This window comes from Myodes glareolus, chromosome 15, assembly GCF_982192425.1.
Source record: "Myodes glareolus chromosome 15, mMyoGla1.1, whole genome shotgun sequence".
Taxonomy (NCBI): domain Eukaryota; kingdom Metazoa; phylum Chordata; class Mammalia; order Rodentia; family Cricetidae; genus Myodes; species Myodes glareolus.
Genome location: NC_142040.1, coordinates 25,544,082 through 25,570,476, shown reverse-complemented (window position 1 = coordinate 25,570,476; position 26,395 = coordinate 25,544,082). Strand labels below are relative to the sequence as shown.

Sequence of the window (26,395 nt, the reverse complement as noted above, 5' to 3'; positions counted from 1 at the left end):
ATTCTGATGCAAACATTAACATTTTAGCCATTTGTGTTATGTGTGAGATGCATGCATGTGTATATATTTGTGTGTGTGCATGGGTATGCATGTGTGTGTAGAGGAGGCCAGAGGCTGACATTGGTGACTTCTTCTGTCACACTTCATTAGATTTTTTAAGACAGAGTCTCCTCTTTCTGAACCTGGGGCTTGCTGTTTCTGCTAGATTCAACTGCCAGCAACCCTCTCCCGCTGATCTCTCAGTTGCTTCCTGTTTATGCCTATAATCTTCCTTCTGGGATTATAGATATACCTATCTTTTCTACATGGCTTCTAGGAATCTGAGCTTAGGTCCTCATTCTTGTGAGCCCAACACTTTACCAATGGAGCTGTCCCATGGGTCCCATTTGAACCATTTTTTAGTTTAGTGGCACTAACTAAGTGCATTGACATGGTTGCACACCCATCCCTGCTATTCATCTCGGAGACTTTTTCCTCTTCTCCATCTGGAACTCCTTATCCATTAAGCACCATCAGCATTCTTAAGTCCCCCGCAGCCCATGGGAGCCACCATTCTACTTTTTAATCTCTATGTACTTGATTACTCTAAGGCCACTGATGTATGAAGATTTGTTCCAGTCCTTGCTTTCAGTGTTTTGAGTAGATACCTCCAAGTGGAATTGCTCATTCACATGGAAGCTCAGTGCTTAGCTGTTTGAAGACTCGCCAGATTGTTTCTCACAGTAGCTGTGTGGGTTCACACTCCACCGGCAGCGCAGAGGAGTCCTGTTTTCTCTGTGTCCCCACCAGCACCAATTTTACGTTTGTGTTTTGTTTTGAATGAAGATGTCCTGATGGGTGTGGATTTTGATGGCGGTGTTGCAAATGGGCATCCTTAGCACAGGACGCTCTCACTGGAGGTACTCCACGCTTTGTGCACTGATCTTGGCCAGAAGGCAGGGACACAATTCTCAACCTCCCCACGTCATGACCCACGTTTGCGCTCACTCAGCATGATGCTAGTGTTACTTCGTTATCTCTGTGACGTGATGAGTCTTTTTCCATCACTGCGCAGATTTGGATAATGATTTGAAATACCAGATTTATACGGCGAGTTCACTCAGCTACATGCACTCTGATCAAGTTTGGATGGGACATCCTGTTCTTTAGGTCGAATCCACTGTGTATTTGTATGTACATCAACACATACATTTAGAGCCATTTGAATCCATTTGGGAAGCTGGTGTGCAGGGTAGGGGAGCTTAGCAGAGGTGAGCACTGTTGTAACTCGGTTGTTTTCTGAGTTTACAGCAGAAAACATCGCGGGAAGCTTGAGCAGGCAGGGCATGTGACCATACACATTTATGGCTAAATTTGTGACATTTGATCAAATTGCCTACACCGCGATGAAGAGAAAACCAGCTTTTATAGTGCCTTGTAAATCTAACCCAGAGGGTCTTATTTTTTATTTATTGACTTTTTTTTTTTTTTTTTTTTTTTAGGATTCATAATTCTTGATCCTCCCCTTAGGATCTGTCTTAGATGCCTAGACAGCAGCCTTGTAGTCCTGAAAGCTCTTTGTGACAGGTCTCCTGTAGGGAGGAAATGCAGTTCCCAGATCCTGGAGCCTCTAGTCCCAGGAGTCCCCATGAAGGGGAGGAGAGGGAAGGTGCCCGCAGGGGATGCTAATTTAATCCATGTCCACGGTGCTCATCTGCTACCCCCAAGCCTCATCTCCTTCTAATATTTAGTTCAGAGATTTCCCAGTCTTTATCCTGTCCCAGAACCCAGTGAGCCAGTCTCCCTGTCCCTCCCCCTTTCTCTGGGAGATGACTGCTGACCATTTATTTAAACACTAAACTCCACCCTATTCAAATCATGCCGAGTTACTTTCTACAAACAACAGAACCACGCTGCAGTGTGTGTGTGTGTGTGTGTGTGTGTAACTACACGTGGGCACCTGGAAATGCTACTCGAGATATATAGTTGGGTGAGGCTAATGGATTAAGGAAGATTGCGTTATTTTAGGGTAGATAAGCAAATGTTACTGTTTTGTTCTTGTGATGGTAAAGGCTCAGAGGATCTGCTTATTGACCAATGAATCTTCTGGAACTACCTAAAAGATGACTGAAATAAATAAATGAATAAATATTTGTTTGTGTGCGTGTGTGTACACGTACATGCACACACACACATATACATGCATATGCACACTTTCATGTGCATCTGTAGATGCACATCTACTTCCACCACGTAGATCCTAGGGACTGAACTCAGGTTATCAGGCTTGGCAGCAAGCCTCTTTACCTGATGAACCATTTTGCTGGTCCAAACTAAAGACTTTTAAGATGAAAAACTGACTATGAACAGAACCTAATAACCATGACGAGAAAGTGGAGACATATCATGGTATGATAACACATTTCAAATCCGGAGAGAAAGCTAACCACCATGGAGGCTAACTAAGAAGAATGGCCCCTGGGAATCTTTCTGACAGCCGTGTGAGGTGGCACATGTGTGTAATCCCAGCTCGTAAAATACAGGGGGAGGATGCTGTCCTTGGGGGGTCTCTAAAAAAGTCCAAGTTTCATCTCATATATGGCTGTTAATCTCCTTGATTGGGAGTTTGTGATTAGCCAGTACTTCAGTGAGCTGTGCAGACGCATCAGGGGTGAAGTTCTGGAGTAGCCACCCTCCAGTATGGTGTCTACACTATCGCTTGTCAGTGTTTCGTGGAGGAAGGGAGAGGGGACAGGAAGTGCATACACAATTTGAGGAGGATAGACAGGGCATTTTCATGGTCGTGTTGGAGGATTTTAAATGTTGAAATACGTAGGCATTTTATCACTACAGTGCTTTGTGGCCTGTGACCTATTTCTAATAGCCCTTAGTCCCATGAATTGCTTTGTGTCTAGTAAAGAATTTAAGACAGAGATGGAGGGAAGTGGCAATCCCACTGATTAATGGATAAAAGATCCATATACTATATGGATCTATACCATGGCGGTGATTGAAGGTGCTACCTAGTGCTTATTAGCTTAAATCCAGGGAATGGAGACTCAGCAGAGGGGTCAGTGGCCATCATGGCTCTCCAAGACAGGACAGAGTCTGAGCACTTCCATGGCCTGGCTCTCATTCTTCCAGAAAAGCTCCTTGGCCCGAGGGACAGGAATAGCCCACCCCATGCCACCAAAGGAAGCAGATGAAATCGGGTTGCTGTCCTTAGCCTCTGAGGTAGGCTGTTCAGAGGAAGGTCATTCACCACGAGCAGGCTGAGGCACAGAACAGCCTTGACAATGACTTTGATTTTGCTGCGTTAAGATGAAATGTTTCACAGGTAAAGTGCATGAGTTTCCATTCAGAATCAGCCCTCACCGTTCCCTTGATTTCTCGCTGGAAGTGCTCTGGAGGTCGTCTGGCTCTGAGCTTGCCTGCTGGTCCTGGTCCTGTGCCTGGCAGAGAGGAGGTGCTCCGAACCAGTAACGGAGATTTTGGATGATGACCACATGCGGGAAGATGTTAGGTTTGCAGCTTTCACAGAAGGTCTAGGTCAGCTAAAAAGTCTCTGGCGTTCCCTCTCATGTGTGTCCCTGATGAGACCGGAAGTGGTCACGAAGAGGAAATCAAGATGCTGTGGTCCACACAACGTCCCAATAGTTTCCCCCTCCGTCCCCTCTGTCACCTCTCTTCTCTTGCTGTTCTTGCCTGCTACTAGCAAATAGGATTTTTCTGGGCATGCTCCTAAATGACGTGTGGGTGGGACCCTTGGCTTGAGTGAATAGGGTTGTGTGTCCGGCGAGGACCTCATAGGTAAGCTTATCCTGGGGTCCATAGCTTTCTCCTTCTCTATACACACTGGTGCCTGATTTCGAATCCTGGTCTCGTTACTTGAAACCCTGTTTCATGAGACCTGGCACTCCCTTTTGGCCTGGTTCCTCTGCTGGGAGTGTCTGGATTTCCCTGATGCCCCTCCCAGGGCAGCATTCACGCCTCACTTGACATGAGCCCTTGGCTGGAGCTGACTTCGCCGGTGATAGCCCTCTGGGGTCTCGCCCTTCCTGGCTGTCCTCATCTCTTATTACAGTTGCCTGTGACCAGACCAGAGTGGAGAGGCAGATGGAAAAGTCTGAGATGCGGAAGGGGCTTTGCTCTGAGGTTAGAGTGCTGGTGTCTGTCTGTCAACTGAGTTGAGAAACAGCAGCAGGAGACTGAAGAGCAGGTGACTGTGGTTTGGCCGCTCCAGAGTTTGTGGAAGATATTAGTTCTGCCTCTGTCCAGGAAGTGGCGTTCGTAGTCAGCGTGGACCTGGAGGAGGCTGGACCATGGGCTGACTGGGGAGTTCTGGCAGATAAGACCTCAAAGAACCTTTAGAAGCGACTCTGAGCAGAAATCGGGGGATTCCCATAGGCATATATAAGCTTTGTCATATGTTTGTGGGCAGAGTCTTCTGTTTAGCTTAGTTTAGCCATCCCTGACTAGAATGCAGAGGTAAATCCATGGATTTTATAGTTATTTATTTGAAAAATGATAGATTTTTTAAAATTTTTTTGAGGTGGGGTTTTGCTGTCTTGGCCAATTTGTGCTAGACCCCTGGCAATTCAAGCCAGCCTCCTGCCTCAATCTCACAAGGGACTTCAGCTACATATCAATGCCATGTCTGGCTAGATAAAGTTGATTTTAATATAGGACATGTTTTATTCTCTTTGGAGAATAACTTTCCCCACCCCACCCCAATTATTAATACGACTCTAATTGAATGATAAAACAAACAAAAGCAAAGAGGGTTTCTCCCCTTTCTGGAAAGAAAAGCAATCTTCTATCTCTGGGAAATCGCGGTTGGTGATATATCGTCTAGCCATGGATAGGACTGTTTTCTTGACTCTAGTCCAGTACCTCAGAGTCCATTCTGGTATTTATTCTTGTCTAAAATATTCTCTCTGACAGTGAAACTCTTGGCTGTCATTATCTACAGCATATTTAATTATTTTTTCCTGTCAGGTTTCTTGTTAAGTAGTTTTGTGGTATTGCAGATCTGAACCCCTGTGAGTATATGGACTTGCCTAATCTAGCACAGTGCACACCCAGCTCTTCTCTGCTTTGCAGTCAGAACACAGCGGCTGAGGTCAGCTCCTTCCTTCCGCACCTCTTTCCAATGGTCATGTCATACATTTGAGTTACAGTTAGCTTCATTGCTATTGTCTGGATTCTCCCAAAGTCCTGGTTGGTTTTTATTTTAATTGTATTAAAATAAACTTTCTGTATTGTAGAGTTCTGTAGGCTTTGGCAAAAACAGTCTTACACCAGGCGGCTCCATCTGCTCCCTGGATTTCTTGTACCAGTAGATTGCAGTCAAACCCTCTTCCTGTTTCCAGTGCCTAACAAGTGCTATTCTGTTTTTCTTTTTTCTCTTTTCTTTCTTTCTTTCTTTCTTTCTTTCTTTCTTTCTTTCTTCCTTCCTTCCTTTCTTTCTTTCTTCCTCCCTTCCTTCCTTCCTTCCTTGCTCCTCCCTCCCTCCCTCCCTCTTTCTTTCTTTCTTTCTTTCTTTCTTTCTTTCTTTCTTTCTTTCTTCCTTCCTTTCTTCCTTCCTTCCTTCCTTCCTTGCTCTTCCCTCCCTCCCTTCCTTTCTTTCTTTCTTTCTTTCTTTCTTTCTTTCTTTCTTTCTTTTTCTTTCTTCCTTCCTTGCTCCTCCCCCTTCCTTCCTTCCTTCCTTCCTTCCTTCCTTCCTTCCTTCCTTCCTTCCTTCCTTTCTTTCGTTTTTCAAGACAGTGTTTCTCTGTGTATCCCTGGCTTTCCTGGAACTCATTCTGTAGACCAGGCTGACCTCAAAGTCAGAGATCCACCCGCTCCTGTCTTCTAAGTGCTGGGATTAAAGCCATGTAATGTGATATCACTGCCTGCTTTTTTTTCCTGTAGTTTTCCTATTTTAAGACTATATTATATGCCAAGTCATATGATGTGTAGCCTTTATGAGTATGGCTTATTGCACTTGTCAAAATGCATTTGAGATTCATGTGGTGTGTACATGTGTGTAGGAGAGGGGGAGAGAGAGAGAGAGAAAGAGAGAGAGAGAGAGAGAACTGCTGCTTTATGTCACTGAGTAGTATTCCCTTGTATGTATGCCACAGTGTAAATATTCATCTGTTGAAAGTCCAGGTTTATAGATGAAGCTGCTTTAAATATTTATATTTCAGTTTTTATGTGAACACAGGTTTTCAACGCACTTGGCTATCATACGGAGTGATATCATCAGCTGTGTTTCGTCCTTACAAACTTCCAAAGCAGTTCTTCCAAGTGATTGTGTCCACAAGAGAGTGTGACTAGTTGTCTTGCACGTTTACAGGTTCAGTGTCAGACTTCCTTTACTTTAGCTATCCGGTGTGCAGTAGCAATATTTTATTCTGTGACTTATTTTCTTTTTGGAATGGAGACTGGCTCTGTTGCCCAGGTTGCTGTCCAACTAATATGCTCTCAGCGATCTCTGCATTGGCTTCTTGACAGCTGGGTCTGCAGCTTCCTGTGAGCCAGTGTGCTTCTCTCATCTGTGGTGCAAGCACTGCTGTGTGCACTCCTGCCGTCCTGTGCACCCTTTGGTTAGATGTCTGTGGAGATGCATTTCTCTTTCCCCCATTTTATAGTGGCTTGCTTGTTTTCATGGCGCTTTGTAAAAGTCTTTACATATTTTGGATGCAAGTTTCTTTTCAGGCATATGATTTACAAGTATTTTTTCTTGGTCTGTGGCTTATTGTTTTCATGACATCTGCCATGGTTCTTGAATTTCGTTTTTAAGTGAGTTTAGTTTACACAGTTTATTTTTTAAATTATTACATGCATTTTGTGTGTCTGTAACTGACAGCGCATGTGCTACCCAGCGAGAGTGGGGATGTTAGAGGACAACTTTCAGGATTCAGTTCTCTCCTTCACCACTAGGGTACGGGGTTTGAACTCATGCCCTCAGGCTTAGCCGCAGGCGCCTTTACTGGCTGAGCCATCTTGCTGGCCCTGGATTTTACTTTTATGGGTTATGTCTTTGGTGATGTATCTAAATGCTCTTTGCCAAACATGGGATCCTGCAGACTTTCTCCTTGTTTTCTTGTAAAAAAAAACCTACAGTCTTTTCATTTGTTTGTTTGTTTGTTGAGACAGGGTTTCTCTGTAGCTTTGAGGCCTGCCCTCAAGCTCGCTCTGTAGACCAGGCTGGCCTCGAACTCACAGAGATCCGCCTGTCTCTGCCTCCCGAGTGCTGGGATGAAAGGTGCTCCTCCATGGCCCAGCTAAAATCTACAGTCAGCATGCACATTGAAATCCACGATGCTATGGAGTTGGGTTTTGTTTAGCATGAGGGCTGTACAGGGCAACTTTGAATCTATGTCATCCATTGTTTCTTCTCCATTTGGTGAGAAGATCATGTTTCCTCTGCTGAACTGCTGTTGCCATGCATTATTATAAAAATATCACCCACATTCAAAGATTGGAACTTTTGCTGGATTTCATAGCCAGAGTTAACAATATACCCTGAGTCACTGCAGATTGCTGTCCTGCTGTGTACTCAGCCTGTTGGTCTGACATGTCTTTAAGTGAACAGTGTGACAACCAACCTTACCTGCCTTGACCCTAGTTTCATTTTTATTTTAAAAAAAAAAGGGATTCTCTGTAAGTACCCCAGAGTACACTGTGCTTGTGGGATGTGAGAGGAGAGAATAGTAAATATTATTGTTGGACATAGGTCATTTTGTTGTTGTTCTGAGGTACAAGTGTACCTTTATTACTGTTCTTCTTTCTTTACCTCTTGGCATAATGGATTTTTTTTCTTCCCCATGAGTGACTTGGTACCTATAGTGCCAAGAACAGGTCCTGCTAAAGCCTTCCTGACTCCAGCAATGGGCAGGGTCTGAAGTTTCCTGCAACCTTGGCCCAGGTTTCATAGCCTTGTTAGCCCGTGAGAAGTTGTTGCTGATAAACATCTGGAAGGGGCACAGATTTCAGCGAACTTTCCCCTTGAGTTCTCGGCGTTTTTATACACGGCCAGAAGAGTCCTCATCTGCTACCAGGGCAGAGGCATGCTTCTACTGCTCAGATGCCAGGCTCAAAACCCAGCTCGTGGGCTGGCTGTCCCTCTCTGTCAAGAGGAGACAGAAGGCAAGCAGAGAGTCACACAGCCCTGTAACTTTTTACTGAGCTTGGAGCTCTTCACTCTGTGTATTGATCGGTTGGAAATAAGTATGTCAATATAAGCACATAGAGCATTGCTTTAGAGAGGGATTTCTTTGTTTACCATTTGTTGTAATGTCACTGCATATAATTACATGCCCTTTTCCTCTCATTTGCAAATGGAGGAAATGCAATAACCCTAAGGGAATCAAATAATATTACTGTGTAGAGAGTGTATGTTTATGAAAACAGTTGATAATATTGCTATTATTCTAATTGTGGAAAAAAATAACCTTCCTATCAAGGTTTTCTCGGGGCCAAACTCACTGCCTAAGCAAACCAGCAGATCATTCCCAGCCACACAGACATAGCCAGCCATTCTCTGGGGACTGAATCCTCTGGCTTGTATTTATGTCAGCACCTTAAATCATCCTGTGTTTTCCTTATATCCATCCTTCCCTGTCTCATCTCCAACCTCCCTTCTTTCCTCTCATTCTTCTGTCTTCTAACTTGGTATTGAGGATCCAGGACAAAGTATTAGATCCCAGTAGAGACGGTTTTCTTCCGGACACAACTTAACCTTGTTTTTTGGGGGGTGACTTGAAGAGTGCTCTCTGCAGGGACAGAGGATGGTAGATAGTGGGCACAGGGAGAGGAAATGGGGTTCCGGGGTCCTTCCAGTCTGATGGCTTCAAGTCTGGAGAAGTCGAAGTTTCTAGTAGAGCTGTCTGGGATGTGGTCATGAGGTGTTTGAGAAGCTTACCTCTCAGAAGTCTGAAGAATAGAAACGTGTCATTCAGGGTGTCAGCCAGGATTGGCCATCCTGAGCTTGTGTTGTATATAAAGTCACCTTGGAATTTAAGTTAATTCATGGTGAGTTAAGTGTTTTCTATTGTGTGGAAGAAGGGAGCCTGGATCCACATAGAGCTCCTAGGTGGAAGCAGCCTTCCTCGTTTATTCGTCAGGTTTGCTGTAGGAATACAAGGAGGAAAGGAAAGGGGCGGACAATAGAAATGTAATGATGTCTTTAGACAGAAATCATTAGTTTCTTAGTTCACCGTCAGGGAAGATGAAGGAACAGAAGAGGGTGCACTGGCCTTGGATTTGAGGTGTAAATAGGAGGGTTGACTTGGGAGCCTCAGGTCAAGCTGTCTTCTAGGGTTAAGCTGTTTGGCTTCTAAGAATCTTAGTTTCCTCCTGTGGATAAGGAGGGTAGTGGTTGAGTTGGCCACATCAAGTGTTTGGGTCAGCAATGGGCACATGGCTTAATTATCATTATCGTTGGGATCAGTTAGGGAGATGATTAAGGTAATTTGAGTAGAAAAAGATTTGGAGGGCAGAGAAATCAGTTTCTAAGTTTGCATTTAGAAACATTGGGAGAGGGTGACACCAGGTGTCTATGTTGGGACCACCAAGTCGAAAGTTGAAGGTGTGAAAATGTGGTGAAACCAAAACTGATCATGTGCCCAACTCCAAAGTGCGCTGAGCATTGAAACGTGTCCACTGTGAACTTGTCTATCATCAGATTGGAGTGTCTGGGATGGTCCAAGGTCAAAGGAGACTACATCTGTAAATAACATTATTGAGGGCCTGATCATCTATGACACCCCGTGGATATCAACATCTAGGCATATTTCTTTAAGTTTTTCTGTTTATGACTTCTTGTGTTTTGTGTTCATTTAGATAAATTATATGTAGTCATATGCAGGGATCTGCACATAATATCTTTACAAATATGTATGTCTATACCATCACTGCCCTGACGAAGACTCAGAGCTCCTCTGGCCTCCTCAGGCTCTTTCCCAGCCCCTCCCTGTCATTCTAGTCCCCCAAAGTAAACATTTGTTTCCATTTCCACTATCAGAGATTAATTTCAGAGAGTAAATATTTGAATATTTATCTTCCTAATAAGCTAGTGTTGAGAAAGTAAAATTTCTCAGACTATGTGGTCTTTACTGAAGACTTCATTATTGTCCTTTATACCAAGTAGCTGCTCCCTGAGGTTTATTAACTCTTTATGGCCCAGACAGAGATCACTTCTCCCCTTGGGGGAGTCATATCCCTTACCACAAGCAATAGCACTCTGAGTTAGGCAGGATTCGTCAGAATATAATGTAGATACAAGAGGACTGGAAGCCCGGGCTGAGAACAGAGACAGGAATGGTGTGAGGTCCTGCCAAAGGCACCGTAGTCTGGAGTCTGCAGAGCCAGGGTGAGTGTGGCTCCAGAGCTGGCACAGTCCTGCTGCTTTGCTGACTCCCTCCCATTGCCGTTTCCTGCAGCTCTTAGGAATAGTCTCTAAGGACTCTGAGTCTTTGTGTCATTCTATTCAAATTCACAGCCTGGAAGAGGGACAAGAGTTTAGCCTAGGTCACATGACTTCCAGGGACCAGGGGAGGAAATGCCCATTGTGAGGTAGGGTCTCTCCTGCCACCAGGACTCACACAATGGGTGAGTCCCTCAAATAGGAGGGCGGTTTGGATGCCTTTCAGACAAAAGAGGCCTAACAAAGATTCCTCATGGAAAAGGCCCACACTGTCAGGTTTCTCTTATTATTGTTATTTTACCACTATTTCAACGATGTTCAGAATCTATCCCCTATTGTAATGGGGATTTTGACTAAAGATCACAGCACATTCTAGTACCCTCCTGTGCCAGAGAGCAGATCCCAAATGCAGCAGCCATGGTAAGCTGCTCTTGGGATATCAAGCTATTCTGGGAGCCTCTAACTCTTAGCCCTTTAGTGTGGCTTTGTGCTGTCAAAGACACTTGTTCTGCTGTTGTTGGATCTCAGAAAGGATTATGCTGACATTGTAAAGAAATTTTACTTGTCAAGTGATCGAGAAATGCTGAACCAAATTACTGCTCTCTACCACACACTTGAGTGATGTCCCTTACTGAAGTATAGGAGGTTGCTCTACAATATGGGAAGTTTTCAGTTCATTTTAAGGAGGAGGAGAATTTTGTCTGCTTTAAACTGCATGTTCTTTTGGAATGAAGACCAATCTGAATTTGATCGACTTGCCCTTAAGATGTCTTAGTTACTGTTCTATTGCTGTCTCCATGCCCAAGGATACAACTTATAAGAAAAGGTGTCTAATTGGCTTACAGTTTCAGAGGGTTGGAGTCCATGATTGGTGGGGGAAAAGCAATGGTGGCATGAGCGTCTGAGAGATTACTTCTTGATCTTCAAGTAGGAGGCAGAGAGAACCAACTCAAAAACTGTCTTTTGAAACCATAAAGCCCACACTCAGAGACACAACTCCTCCAGCAAGGCCACATCTCATAACCCTTCTCAAAGAGTTCCATCAAATGGGTACCAAGTAGTCAAACATATGCATCCATGGGGCCATTCAAATGCAAACCACCACAAAAATTAAAAACTTCTCAGGGAGTGATGGATTTTCCCTCTTCTTTAACTGATAAGCTACCATCTACCAAATATCTTTATTTCCTAAATTAATCCTAACTCTCCATTTCTTTCCCTAAAGGAATAATATGTTACCTGAGAATTATTGCCTTTTGTATTCTCCCTCATTAGCTGAAGATTGCTCTAGAGACCCCTTAGATACTAAAATCTGTGAATGTTTCAGTCATGACCCAACAATGTGTGGTATCTGCCTAGATTTTCTATGTTTATGTATTGTAATGCTGGAGCATGAACCCATGGCCTTGTGACAGACAAGCACTGTACCATTGAGCTATACCTTTAACACTGTATTTGGAGACAGAGTCTTTCTTTGTAGCCCAAGCTAGCCTGGACCCACTGTGTAAACTATGCTAATCTGGACCCACTGTGTAAACTAGGCTAGTCTGGAACTTGAGATCCCATGTATGACTTCTGCCCCCCTGATGGGATGTAAAGATGCACCACATACCAGAATCTACCATATGCTTTAAATTACCTACTTGTAATACCCAATGCAATATAATGCTGTGTAAATAGTTATTGTATTGTTTATGGAATAATGACAAGAGGAAAGGCTATCCATGTTTGTTGTGACCCAATTTCTTGCTATTTTTCATCCCTAGCTTGTTGAGTCTCTAGATTCTGAGCTGGAGCATATGGAAAACTGATCATATTGTCTGTGCAAGGGACAATGTAAATTTGAGTCAGAGTCCTCTTTCCACTATTGTTTTTTTTTTTTGTGTAAGATTTTGCACATGTTCCACAGGTGTTTTCTGGGGGTCTGGTTGTGTTTGTTATTTTGACTTGAGTAACCAGGATGCAGAGATGCCCATTGCTGTTGTAGCTAGGTCTCCTATTCCAAGCAGTGGTGCCCTGGTCAAGCTGTGTTTGCTGGACAGCACTGTGGCCCAGGGAGAGCCTCAGATGGCCAGCAGAACAGCTTGTGTTCGTTACTGTTTGCTTTGTTATGGAAACACCACCTCTCCCTTAGGTGGCTAACCCTGGATGCCACAGTTCTTAGTGACATTCTTCAGACTCTTTAGTGTATGTTTTTCTAGGTAGTCTATGTGCATACCAGTGCTCGGAGATTAAGGTCCTTTGAAGGAGTACTTGGACACATTTGTCTCAGCTTATTGAATTTGGTTTAGAAGTACTTAGTTAAGCTAAAAATACCAAGTAAACATTTTGTGAGTTCCGAGTCATGTAGGCTGTGACTCTTGTGACTAAAGGCCTCTATTCTTCCTGTGTTCATCATTTCCATTTGTGTCTCACTGTAAAGATAACACTCAAGGGGCCAGGGACATAGCTCAGTGACTCTGTGCTTGCTTAGTGTGCCTAGTCCCTGGTTCCATGCCCAGCACTGGAAACAGAAAAAACAAGGAAGAAGGATATTGCTGTTGCTGACATGACCTATTTGCACACCTAACAAAGAACACATTCCTTACCTGAGTAGCTGGTGAGCTTGAAGTATTGAAACAGAGGAGGAAGGGTAGATTTTGAAAAATCTTCCACCTTGGTGAGTGCTCAGGTTTGTTAATTGGCTCCACATACCTCACAACTCCATAATTACAGCTCCTAGTGACAGCCAGCTTGTCATTGTGGGACTACCACTGCACTGGCAAAACAGGCTGTTGTGTGCCTTTGCTTTGCTGTCCTTGTGTAAGCCTTGCCTGAAGACATTTTGTCCTTCTTTCCCCCTTTTCTTCTTATTCCAAGTGTCTCTTGATGAATCTGTCTTCTGAATGGTTCCTCTTGCTTCGTTACACTCCCTTATTTTTCCTCTCTTGGTGTTGTGGTTGCTCTTCCCCCTCTTCCTTGTAGTCCTTTCCGGCTAATCTCTTTATAGCACATCAACATAATGTTTGGGAAATATCCGAATGATGCCATAGCTCAGCTTGTGTGTACTCTAATGACATAGAAGAACCTGTTGTTGCAGCACTGCAGCAACAAGGAAAGTTACACCGTACAACAGAGCTCACGTGGGAGGCTTATTGCGGAGTGGGGAAGGGAGAGGGCAGCAGCAGAGGCCTCTGGGACTAGAGCGGCAGAAGAGGGAGGGAGACATGGGAGGGGCATGCATTTTATAAGGGGATATGGTGCATGTTCACGTGGCCTGATGATGTATTATGTCAGGACCCTTAGGGCTGGCCAGTATAGGCGCCTGAGTAATACAGCGCATGTGCACAAGAGGTGCTCTTAGTGGCTGCAGTTGAAGGCCTAAAAGTGGGCCAGTGTAATGCCTGAATGCTAATACCTGTTTTGTTTTATTTTTGTTGACTGGCCATCATTCTTTACAGTTTTATTGACTGCCACATGTCAGATGTCGTAGGTGGGAGAAATCCAGAGTGAAGGGAGTTCATAGTTTCCCAGACAGGAAGTGGGAAAGAGAAGCCGTAATGGCAGTTGCAACCTTTGGGAGTCTTGCGTGGGACCTTATTCTTGTTAGCAATGAGACCTGGCAAAGGACTGTTGCTATCAATCATGGAAATGACAACATAACACTGAAAATAGTGTTTATAGAAATGGAACTGGTCTGCTGCTTACTAATCAATATAGATCTCCCGATGCTTTATTCAAGCAAGAAGCCATGTAATTACTTCATTTTTTTTTCTAAGCAAGATTTGGGTCTCCTGATCCCCATGACCACTAGGTAGCTGATTATTGTTCTTTAAAAAGAATATGATGATGGGATGCCCCGGGCGGCCTGCGAGCCAGGTAGAGGCTGCCGCCAGAGCAGTGCAGGGTCCCTGGGCGAGCGGCAGAGTCAGGCAGCTGGATGCGGTGGAATAGCCACTGCACTCCAGCCTGGACAACATAGCGAGACCCCGTCTCTAAAAAAAAAAAAAAATTAAAAAAAAAAAAAAAAAGAAATGGAACTGGTCTGCTGCTTACTAATCAGTATAGATCTCCCGATGCTTTATTCAAACAAGAAGCCATGTAATTACTTCATTTTTTTTTCTAAGCAAGATTTGGGTCTCCTGATCCCCATGACCACTAGGTAGCTGATTATTGTTCTTTAAAAAGAATATGATGATGGGATGCCCCGGGCGGCCTGCGAGCCAGGTAGAGGCTGCCGCCAGAGCAGTGCAGGGTCCCTGGGCGAGCGGCAGAGTCAGGCAGCTGGATGCGGTGGACGGCAGAGTAAATGGATATAAGGCTATACATAAAGCTAAACATTTATTATTTAGAGGAGAGGGAGATATTTATTACTTAAAAAGAGGAAATCAGAGAGATGTAAAGAGAAACATAGGGAGAGACAGACACGTGTACACACCAAGAGAGGGGGTGGGGGGACGGGACGGACGACACGGACTGGGAGGGGGGACAGAGAGAGAGAGAGAGAGAGAGAGAGAGAGAGAGAGAGAGAGAGAGTGTTAAGATGGTGGCGAGGAGGTCAGAAGTCGCTGGGAGAGGGCGTGGCTAGTTCTTAAAGTCGCCGCAAAGGAATAACACTGATGATAACAAATGGAGTCCACTCTGATATTGGTGGTCTGGGGCAGGGGTAGAAACAGTTCCTTCAGACTTTGTATAAGCAGTCATTCAATAAAACGCTTAGCCTTTCCTATGTGTGCCTTCCTCCTGGGCTCCTTTCCATATGGGGAAGGCGGGTGTGGGCATGGTGATCTCTGGTTTCTTGCTACCCTGCAATGGGTTCCTCCATCCTTGCTGGAGTTGGGTGGTAAGATTCACTTTCAGCCTGGTCAGAGCACGGAAGTTGTCTGAGCCGACCTTGCTTATACTTCTCCACTCCTGCGGTCATCTTTATGGATCCCTGAGCATCGCTGTCATGCCTTCCATTCATCTGTGGTCTGGTTGTCATCCCTGTCACCTCTGCAGTCCTCAGGGCCACCTGTGCATTTAGCAGGACCTTCTATTTGATGACGCTTTACTGGGCGTATTTCTGGTGGGCTTCTGGCACCCTCCATGCTTGAGTCTCACTTGAAATGTTAGAGATAATTTTGCAAGGATGAGGTGGGTTAGACAGGGGTGAGGAAGTGAAATAGGGAGTTGAGGGTCTAACAGACAGAGACCGAGTACATGGATGGATCTGGAAGGGAGTGACTCCTTTAGAGACTTGGAGGAATACACAAGGAGGGCTCATACAGTTGGACCAGGGCCCCAGCGTCAGATTTCTGATGTTTAGACTTCTCCCCACTCACTACTCCTCCTCACAAAAGGCAGAAGCGTGTGTGTAAGTATCTCTCAAAGTGGATGTCCATGAACAACAACACGGAGTGCATAGCCACCCCAGCACCAGGGCGCCTGTGTGTTGTCATTTCAGCGGTGCTGTGGGCTCTGAAGAGCCTTTGGGAGGACCCAGACCCATTTCAGAGCAGCTTCTCCTACCGGGAGAGGCTCCGCTTTGTTCCACTTGTCATTCTCTTTCAGACTGACATGGGAGACCTCATGGCCATAATTTCCGCTCTAGTGCGTTCTGGGAATCTGCAAACCAGGAGACTGCTGAATCTGAACTTTGCCCTGTGTTTTTCCTGTTGGACTCGAGGGATCGGTCAGTCCCCAGGGCTGCCTTCTCTGGTGTTCGTGCTCGGGTGTCCACACAGGGATTGCATGGTATGAACGTCCGTGCCTGGCCACTATAGACACACGTTGTTGGCCATCTCACTCTGTTGTTTTCCTGGGTCACTGTTTATATCTCAGCCCTCCTGTGGGCGGGAAATCCCTGGCTACTCAAGGAGATGTGGTCCACAGAACCCACTGAATAATCGAGGCAGGAAGACCTGGATTCCACAGCACATACGTCTGCTCTACTCTCAGTGACTGGAGAGCTCATTTCTTTCCAGAACTAATTCTGCTCTGAACACTGCTGAGGTCTCTGTTTCAGATGAGTTTGAATTTAGCTTATTGGGATAGCTACTTTAAAAAGAAATCTTAATTTTGTTTATTCTTGAGAATTTTATGAACGTATATCATTTATATAAGCTTAACATCCCCCAGTTTCTCCTTTCCAAGTCTCCCTGAGTTCCCTGCAACACGGCCCTCTCCTGACTTACTGTCCTTTGTTGTTCTTGGCTGGTGGTGGTGGTGAAGTGTTTTTTTTTTTTTTTTTGATAACCATTAAATCCAATTAGTTCTGCCTATATGTAAATGAGGTGGGACTGTCCTAGGGAAATCTGTTAGAGGTCACACATAAAACAACATGATCATTCCTCCCCAAATACCTTCCAATTACCAATAGCTCCAAATTAGGAGATGGAGCCCCGAATGGCTCCTCCTCCACCTGTGTCTGAGTTTTTGCTAAGTTGACCTTGTATGTATGACCCTAGCTGGCAGGGGTTCATGAGTGTGCTCGCCGCCATGTCAAACCAGAAGACAGAGTTTCAAAGAACTCCTCGACATCTTCTTACTTTTGATTTTACATTAGAATCCCTTAAGGATTCACTTAAAGATGACTTCATTGCGACGCTGTGTCCCTTGCTTGGGAACTGTCTGTGAGTTGTGTTCCCACCCGTCTCTATCTTTCTGTCAGAGATGCCCTTGGTATATAAAGGCTTGGCTGTGGTTCCTGTCATAAACCTGGGGCTGGACGTGTCTTAACCCGGAAAATTCTCTGCAGGCTGAGGCACACAGCCTGTTATCACATAATTATATGTGGAAGCCCGTCAAATAATGGCTTTTGTTGCTATTCATTGCTAAGTGACAAATTATTCCTCAGTAGTTTACGTACACGACTGACCCATCCATGACTTCAGGGACATCCAAGCTTGTCTCTAGCTCAGCTCTCCATTTAGAGACTGCGGAAATGATTCGTGGCGACTATGTAACAAAAACTCTCTAGAAGGAAGAGAAAGATGAAAAGAGATGAAAAGTGTTCTTGAATTTCCCCAATGCCCCATGATACCGGTAGTGTTGGCTGTTTGTATGTAAACCTTTTATCTAATTCTTGACTTACTCAGAATGTATGGTTTCTTCCTTCTTAAGGCCCAGAGCTGTTATAAATGGCATGTGTCATGTAGCCCAGGCTGGCTTTCGATTTGCTAAGTGGCTGCCTCTGGTCTTGAGCTCCTTTTAGGCACACCGACACTATAAATAGCTTGGGTAAAGTTCACAGCTGCTTAAGTGACACCTGGGGACTGAGGAGCATAGGACACATAAAGGATGTGTGTCTGAGTAGAATAGAAGGACATGCCCCAGCACCCACGGTTTGTAGCCCAGAGAAGTCTCCACATCGTCACGTCTCTTTCTTTATTCCCCCCGCCCACTTTCCCCCTATGCTCTGTTTATCTTTTAGGGAGACTGTCATTGCTTTAAATAAAGCATGAATATAGTGGCTGTAAATTGCCTTACTCCTGTTTATTGTTGGGCATTTATTTACGGGTAGTACTTACTAGTTTGGCCTCTAGAAAACCCTGTTGAGAAGCAAGCAGACAGATGTCTAGTTTTTGATAGATGATGATTCAGAATTTCAGAAGAAATGCAGATATACACTATGTGCACATGTGGGGGTGGCAGGGTATATCTTTATTCATAAATGTTAGCAAATACAGCTAAGGTTTAAAGTGGCCATTCTTTGGTGGCCTGACTGTTTTTAACTTTTATATATTTTTATGTGTGTGTGCGCGCACAGATAGGAACATGTGCGTGGAGGCCCGAAGTTGATGATGGATATCTTCATCACTTGTGGTCTACCTTATTTTCTGAGACAGAGTCTCTCCCTGAACCCAGAGACCCCCCAATTCAGCTAGGCTGGCTGGCAAGCTCCACAGATCCGCCCATCTCTCCCTCCTCAGTGCTGAGATTATAGACACCATGACACCCAAGTTTTTATTTGGGTGATGAGTATCTGATCTCAGGTCCTCACCAAGCTTTCTCAACAAGCCCTCTACAAACTGAGCTACCCCACTCCCAGCCCCAGGTAACATGGTTTAAATTAGAGTAGTATACCCCACTCCCCACTATTAAATGTAGGTTTCCCTCCCTGCTTCCCTCCATTTGTTCCTCCATCCCTTCTCCATCCATCCATCTGTCCGTCCGTCCGTCCATCTGTCCGTCCATCCATCTGTGTATATGTATGTATGTATGTATGTATGTATCTATCTATCTATCTATCTATCTATCTATCTATCTATCTATTGTTTTCTTTGGTTTTTGAGGCAGGGTGCAAAATAACACCATCTGACCTTGAACTTTGTGCTTAGCCAAGGCTAGCCTTCAGCTCTGATCTACTGATTCTACCCGCCAATACGGAGACTATGGGTGTGTGACCCCATGCCCAGCTGAAATGTAAATAGTTTTATTAAAGCCTTAAAAATGATTTAATTTAATTGACTGATGTGTTCTTTTTCAAGAGTATCCATTTGTTAGGCAGCCTTTCTGCTGTGAAATAATCCTTCTGCATGCTGTGAATTTGTATTGCTTTCATTGCTTAATAATAAGGCTGATTTAACCTATATCCAGGCAGAATAAGGCCAGGCAGGAAAGCCAAATGGAAACACAGAGGAAGAAGGGTGATGCCAGAGGGAGATGCAAGGCAGTCGCCAGGGAAGCATGATGCTAGAGGACAGGTAAAGCCAGGAGCCGTGTGGCAGAATGTAGATGAACAGAAATGGGTCAGTTTCAATTATAGTAGCTAGTTAATAAAAAGCCTGAGAATAGGCCAAACATTTGCAATTATTATAAGTTTTTGTGTGCTTATTTGAGACCAGGCAGTTTGGACAGAAAAGCCCTCCTCCGTTTACATCTTTCTTCTGTTGTATAATGTCTGTAGTCCATATGCTGATCCAATGAACTGGACAATCTCAAGATCTGTACAGACAGAAGGTATTGTACTCTTTCAGCTCAGTCATTTTTCCTGTACCTGGCAAGGCTACCCTTTCATGCTCTCCTTAGAAGACAGGTTCTATGCTTTCCACTGGGAGAAGGAGATGTTCCTCTAGAAAAACACCTCTTGCTTTATCCAAGCCACTTTTCACATTTGTAGTTTCGGTATGACTTTATAATTCTGACAAGGATTCCATTATGGCCTCTTTGTACGTGCTTTCAAATGAGAAAGAAGAAGCTGATAGAACCAGTTCCTCTGCTTGGGTCAAGAGAAGGGTTCTTGCTTCTGAATCTGTTTAGAACAGTAGTTCTCAACCTGTGGGTCACAACCCCTTTGGAGGTCAAATGACCCTTTCAGGGGTCACCTAAGACCATCAGCAAGCACGGATATTTACATTGCTATTAATAAAAGTAGCAAAGTTACAGTTATGAAGTAGTGACAAAAATAATTTTATGGTTGGGGGTTGCCACAACATGAAGACTGTAATAAAGAGCTGCAGCATTAGGAGGGTTGAGAATCATTAATTTGGGAGGAGGAGCTGTTTGAATTTCCACCATCTGGCGGGCACACTTTCATAATACCATAAAGGCATGGAGAGTAATATAAGTCTGCAATGAGATGGATCAAAGCAGCCTGGTTCATACATGAATGCATGAGTTCATACATAAATGCTTTAGTAGAGGCAGAGGGGAACTGGCAGTGTTAGGATGGTTGGAACCCTGGTTCCCATAGGCATTCTGGAGCTTGTATTTGGGGGCTGACAGTGAACATCTTTAGTCAGTGGCCCTCATCTTCAGGACGTCCTCTCTAGCCTTGTGAGATCCCCTCTTGGCAATCAGTGGTCTGCTGAGGTTTGACACCAAGCCTTGTGTAATGCACACATCGCTATTAAAAACCCCCATATCAGGCTGGCATGGTGGCAGTGCATGCCTTTAGTCCCAGTGCTCAGGAGGCAGAGGCAGGCAGATCTCTATGAGTTTGAGGCTCTAAAGGACAGGCTCTAAAGCTACACAGAGCAACCCTGTCTCAAACCAACCAACCAACCAACCAACCAACCAATCAACCTAACAAAAATTCTCATATCTGTGTTCCAAGCCATCACAATCCTGTGCCTGCTGTATAATACTCATATAACCTTTTTAAAGAAATCACCCCAGCTCTTTTCCATAGGACAATTTTGAAAAAGAATTTCATAGACCCATCAATAATCTTGATGGGAATATACCTTTAGTTCTAAAGGGTGGTTATTTGTAAAAGGCAAATTCATTAGTGTACAACTTACATATAATACAATTTACTCTTTTAGTATATAGTTCTGTGAGCTGACAAATGCTCACTGTCCTGTGGTTAGCACTACTATCAGATGTAGATCATATCCATAATCCCCCAAGAGTCAGGGCCATTCCTTCTCTAACCCTGCTTCCACTGCCGTTAATCTGTTTTCTTCTTGAAGCAGATCTTCAAGAAAAAGAACTCTCCAGAGGTCATACCAGCAGAATCATGTATGGTGTGGTCATTAAAGCTTCATTTTAACAATGCAGTGTGTTGGACATACATGAGGTTGCCACACATTTTAGGACTCTGCTCCTGAGGATTCTAGGTAGCATGGCGCTGTGCAGAGGAGCTATAGTTTAGTCACTGGAGAGTGCTGGGGACATCTGCAGTTGCTGGTGATTGTGGTTAGAGCTGCTAGCCTCACTCATAGGCTGTGTGCTAATCTAAGATCACACAGTGCTCCGTGCCTAAAGAAATGCCTGTAAGTGCGGGGTGCTGGATTGTAAGGCAAGTTCATAGTTACTGAAGTCAACCGATAGGGGCTAGAGAGATGGTTCAGTAGTTACAAGCATTTGTCATTCTTGCAAAGAACCCAGGTTCGATTCCCAGCACCCACGTGGTGACTCAAAACCATCCTTAACTCCACTTCTAGATCAGACATCCTCTTCTGGCCTTCACATGCACCAGGCATGCCGGCGGTGCACATACGTGTAAGCAGGCAAAGCATTCACACACACAAAATGAGACCAAATTGAAAAAGGACAACTGGTATATTTATTTTAGATTTTTATGGTTTTATTTTTATTCTAATTATACATGTGATGCATAGTCAGTCTAGAAAATTAGAAAAATATAGAAAATTACAAAGAAGCCAACAGCGGTTATCAACCTTCTGAATGTTGAGAACCTTTAATACCGTTTCCCATGTTGTGGTGACCTCCAATCATAAAATTATTTTAGTTGCTACTTCATAATTGTAATTTTGCTACTGTTATGAATTATGATATAAATATCTCTGTTTTCTGATGGTCTTAGGTGACCCACAGTTTGACAACCACTGCTTTAAAGAAACGAATCACATGTATTTTTCATTTTCATTTTGTGACATCCGACTCTAACAAAATAGTTGCTATTTACCTATTTTGTAATATATTTTTCTATGTCACTAAATGTGATAATTTTCAATATCGTCATAATATCTACATTTGAATGTAGTGATAGGAAACTCATAAGGCAAGGTCCCAAGGATGAGATGTCTCTGTACAGAGATTGGCATTCCTTGGTTGCGGCTCTTTGCATATACCCCGCTGTAAACATAGAGCTGAGGGCCAGTTACAGTTAATATGTCCCATTGTCTTGTGAGAAATAAGTTTTAATGGTGAGGTCATGGGTAATAATAGAATGCTGATGTACTAGGCATTGTGTTTTTTTCTCCTTGCATAAATATAATGACTCTTAACAGTTCTTTACAGGGTGAATGTAAAATTTTTTCTGTATTTGTATAAGCAAATCTATTATTATTTTTTATTTGATGAAATTAAGGTTAGAGATTGTTATAAATAATCTCTGGCATTGCTAATTCAAGGGCTGATTCTATGGAAGTAGAGAGTTTGTAGCTATCAGGAAGCTAGCTGCTCTCAGGGGTGGAGTATGTTCATGTGCATGCCTGGTATAAAGAGGTGTACCTGAGGTGTGTTTTCTTGACTCTGTTAAGGACCACCTGACCAGATTTGGTGAGGCAAGGAGGAGCAGAGCAAGGCTCTGGGAACACAAAGACTCGGCTGCCATTTTGGTTGCTTGGGAATTCTTCCTCCAGTTCTCAACTTCAAGACAAATAATGCACAAGAAAGCATAACAAAGAAAGCCCCTCCCAGTGTGTGCTTTTTCTCCCATTGGACTGAGTTTGTTTGCAAAGACCAGGCCCATGAAAAGAACGTGTGTGTGTGTGTGTGTGTGTGTGTGTGTTTGTCTGTGTATGGTGTGATGTGATGTGATGTGTTTACTCTAGGGAAAACTTGAAGTTTCTTTGGATGTGCTAAACTCTGAACGTCTTGTCTATTAGGTATACTTAGCCAACTTTTCATATAGATTCATATAATTCAACTATACAGATACTAGCTTGCTCTCTGGCCTATGGATACATCTTACCTAAACCAACCGATAACAGTTACAACTTTGGCTTTCTTTTAAAATAGCTGATTCTAGAGCCTGGAGCTGTTCCGTGGTTAAGATAGCTGCTCTTTCACAGCACCTGAATTGAGATCTTAGGATGTCAGGGTAGGGGTGGGGGAGGCTCACCATCACCTGTAATGCTGCTTCAAGGGATTTGATGCCTTTTCTGGCCTCCGTGGGCACCTGTGGTTACATGCCCAAGCCCTGCCACCTGCCCACATACACATAATTTTTTTAATCTAAAAATTACAACAGAGTTGATCAAGACTTGAGGTGCTTTTTTAAATTTTAAAATCATTTAATTATTTTATACATATTGGTATTGTGACTACATGTCTGTTTGTACATCATGTGTGTACTTGGTGTCTCTGAAGAGACCAGAAGAGGGTGTCAGATCGCCTAGAACTGCATTACAGATGCCAACCACTATGTGGGTGCTGTGAATTGAACTTCTAGTCCTCTGGAAGAGCAGCCAGTGCTTTTCACAGCTGAGCCGTCTCTCCAGTCCTTGGTTTTAATTTTTGTTGTTGTTGTTGTCGGGAAAGCATTTAAAGAGCCTCTGGCACATGCTGTCCAGCTCGCTGGGAAAAGGAGGGAACCTAATGGAAACCGATCTGCTCACTCACTGGCAGATTAGTTTGGTGTGGCTGTGTAGCAGCATGGTGTGTGATCAATTTACCAAGCTCATTGGAGGTTGCTAGAAATGGGGCCAGCGAAAATTCGATGCTAAGCGCGTCTTAAAGCAACTGTGTTCTGTCAGTTTTTCCAGTTTCTAAAGAAATGAGAGAAAGATGTGTTTTATTGAAGCTCTAGTTTTAATGCTTTTAAGTAAACTGGGCATTGAAAAAAACAAGTAACGTCACCAGCCTTTTAAAGCTGCTCTGGGTGCTTGCAGCCCGCTGCTGTTTGCCCTCAGTTTTGAGTGGTTTAATCTAAACACATTAAGTCCCTGCCTTGTTCTCTCTCCATGGAGAGCATCTGGGTCTGAAAATGAAAGCAGTACAAGGAGTCAGTGTTTGCATTCAAAGCAAAAGTATGCAGAGAGCCTCTTCATGGGTCTAAGTGTTCCGAAGGACATTTGGCATTTAGAAGTTTGGAGATGCGTGATTTTTAATTTTTAAAATAAATACAATAAAAGCAATTGTTTTGGAAATCTAACAAAGCAACAACCTTGTTCATTAGAGTTTGTGTGGGTTTCATTTTTTTCTTCTAATGTTTTAATGTTATTTAATTGTTTTATATGTATGGATGTTTTGCCTACATTTCTGATCTGTGCCCTGTGTGTGTTCCTGGTGACTGCAGAGGTCAGAAGACGGTGTCAGCGCCCTTAGAACTGTATAATAGATGGTTGTGAGCCACCATGTGGGTGCTGGGAATCGAACCCTGGGTCCTCTGGAAGGGCAACCTATGCTCATTGTTTAAAATTCACCATTTAATACTGTCTCCTTGCAAAATTTTAGAAATGACTATGTTGTCATGTCTGTAGTCTTCCTAGCATCATTATTAGAGAGTCTGGGTAGCTCTGGTGATTTGAATGAGAAATGTCTCCCACAGTCTTGGGCATTTGAACGCTTGCTTTTGAGGTGGTGTACTGTTGGGAGGTTTAGGTGGTGCAGCCTTGTTGGAGGAAGTATATCGCTAGGACACTTGAAGCTTTGTGCTTTTAGTTTGCTGCTTTTTCCGCCACCCCTGCTGCTCACTGCCATGGCTCCCCACCAAGATGGTGCCATACTTTTTCACCATGACAGTGCCGTGCTTCCTTACCATGATGCAGCCATGTTTCCCCACCAAGATTGTGCCATGGCTCCCCACCATGATGGACTCCTAGCTCTCTGGAACCATAAACCAAGATAAATTCTTTCTTGTCTAAGTTGCTTTGGTCTCAGTGTTTGCTCACAGCAACAGAAGAGCAACCATGTGGCTTGGTATAGCTGGGAAGGAGAAACTGAATTAGACTATCTGAACAACACTCCCCCCGCCCCAAAGCCAGGTCTATGGAGACAGGAAAATCTCTTTTTGGAGACAAAAATAGAGACAAAATAGTGATCTCTATGGTTAATTTGTCTCCTTGGCTAGAATTTGAGGCAGTTGTGAAAAGATCTGTTGTGGTCACTTTCTCTGTGAGCTTTCAGGAATCCCCACATATCAGCAGGGACAGAAAGGCATTCTTGTTCAGTGCGGGACAGCATTGCCTGCACCGTGGACGGCTGTGTGCAGGAACTCCCTCTGACAATGAGGAAAACGCTGTCTATTCTCTGCAAGCATGGCTATGGTAGAGGAAGAGTCCAGGTTTAGCCAGTTGAAGTTATTACGAAACAATTTTTAATTGCTAGTATTTCCGTTTTTATTGCCAACTTGATCCAACCTTGAGCCACCTGGAAAGGGGGAACTTCCATTGAAGAATTGCCTCAATCAGATTGACCTGAGGCCACGTTGGATTGATGATTGATGTGGGACGGCCCATCCCACTGTGGCAGCACCATCTGTAGGCAGGTGAGCCTGGGCTGTATAACAAAACTATGGCTATGTGTGAGCCAGAGAGTGAGGCAGTAAGTAGCTCTCCTCCACGGTTTCTGTTTGGGCTCCTGGCTTGACTCCAAGCTAATGATGGATTGTGACATGGGAGTGTAAATCAAACAAATCGTTTCCTCCCAAGTTGCTTTTGGTCATAGTGTTTGTCCCAGCAATGGAAAGCAAACTGAAACATATACTAATAATTTTAATTGCTTCAAATCCCCTCGCCCCTTATTCTTTCCTTTGGTTCCAGTTCTGACCACCAAGGCATTGTGTAGTAACTCTGCTCTGACCTTGACAGAATCCCTCAAAAGTTTGCAGAGTACTTTCATATCCTCCCACGAGTGTCTCTGGCCAGCAGGAACCCCAGCTTCAAAGGCCATTGTCACCTTCCCTGATCAGAGGCTGTCTTGCAGGGACGGAGCTCAGTCTGGGCAGCTGCGTCTTGTTTGCATTTAGACTCTCCCTTCCACAGTAGCCGTGTCTAGCTGGACCTCTTCCACTCCCTGCCATGCTGCTGAGGTGGGGCCCCAGCACAGAACTCTTACTGATAGTGAAGTTCATCCTGGTATCGACCCGACTGACTTCGTTTTGAATCTTGGTTCCGTCAGAACTGCCCCTCCCAATCTTGTTTCTGCCACTGGCGCATTTGGTAGGAACATCTGGGCCTTCGCTGAGGCTGTGGGCAACACTGAGCGCAGCACAGGGCCCCCTTGTTGCTCGGAAGGTTTTCCAGTCCTAAGATAATCGCCTCTTTGTTTTAGCACAGTACAATAAGGAAATAGGCTAGCGGTTGATTAAATCAGTGGTCTCAATTGGTGGCTTTTCTTTGCAGTGCCTAGACAGATTTCAGAGCAACTCCTTTATTTCGGAAATTTGAAAATCAACTTTTCTTTCAAGCCAGGAGATAGCTAAATAGAGAATTTCTTTTTCGCTTCTCTTCTTTCTTCCTTTCTTTTCTTTCTTGAGACAGAGTCTCCCTATATAGCCTTAGCTGTAATCCTCCTGCCTCTAACTTGGTAGTATTGAGATTAAATCTATTATTGACAACTACTTGTTGGCAATAATTTAAGGGACATAGCTCAGTTGGTAGAGTGCTTGCTGTCCTTTCTCAAGGC

General features: G+C 44.0%; 1 protein-coding gene across 4 annotated transcripts in view; it reads left to right on the top strand.

Moving 5' to 3' along the window:
• Arhgef28 (Rho guanine nucleotide exchange factor 28) overlaps positions 1-26,395 on the top strand; it is a 291,631-nt gene that overhangs the window by 62,560 nt on the left and 202,676 nt on the right. The window contains exon 1 of one of the 4 annotated variants that reach the window (XM_087896811.1): positions 4,013-4,134. The exons of the other annotated variants lie outside the window; for them this stretch is intronic. Within the exon in view, the coding sequence (XP_087752937.1) occupies positions 4,096-4,134 (39 nt within the window). The 5' untranslated portion in view covers positions 4,013-4,095. Of the gene's footprint in view, positions 1-4,012; positions 4,135-26,395 lie in introns of those variants that run through there. 4 annotated transcript variants of the gene reach the window in all.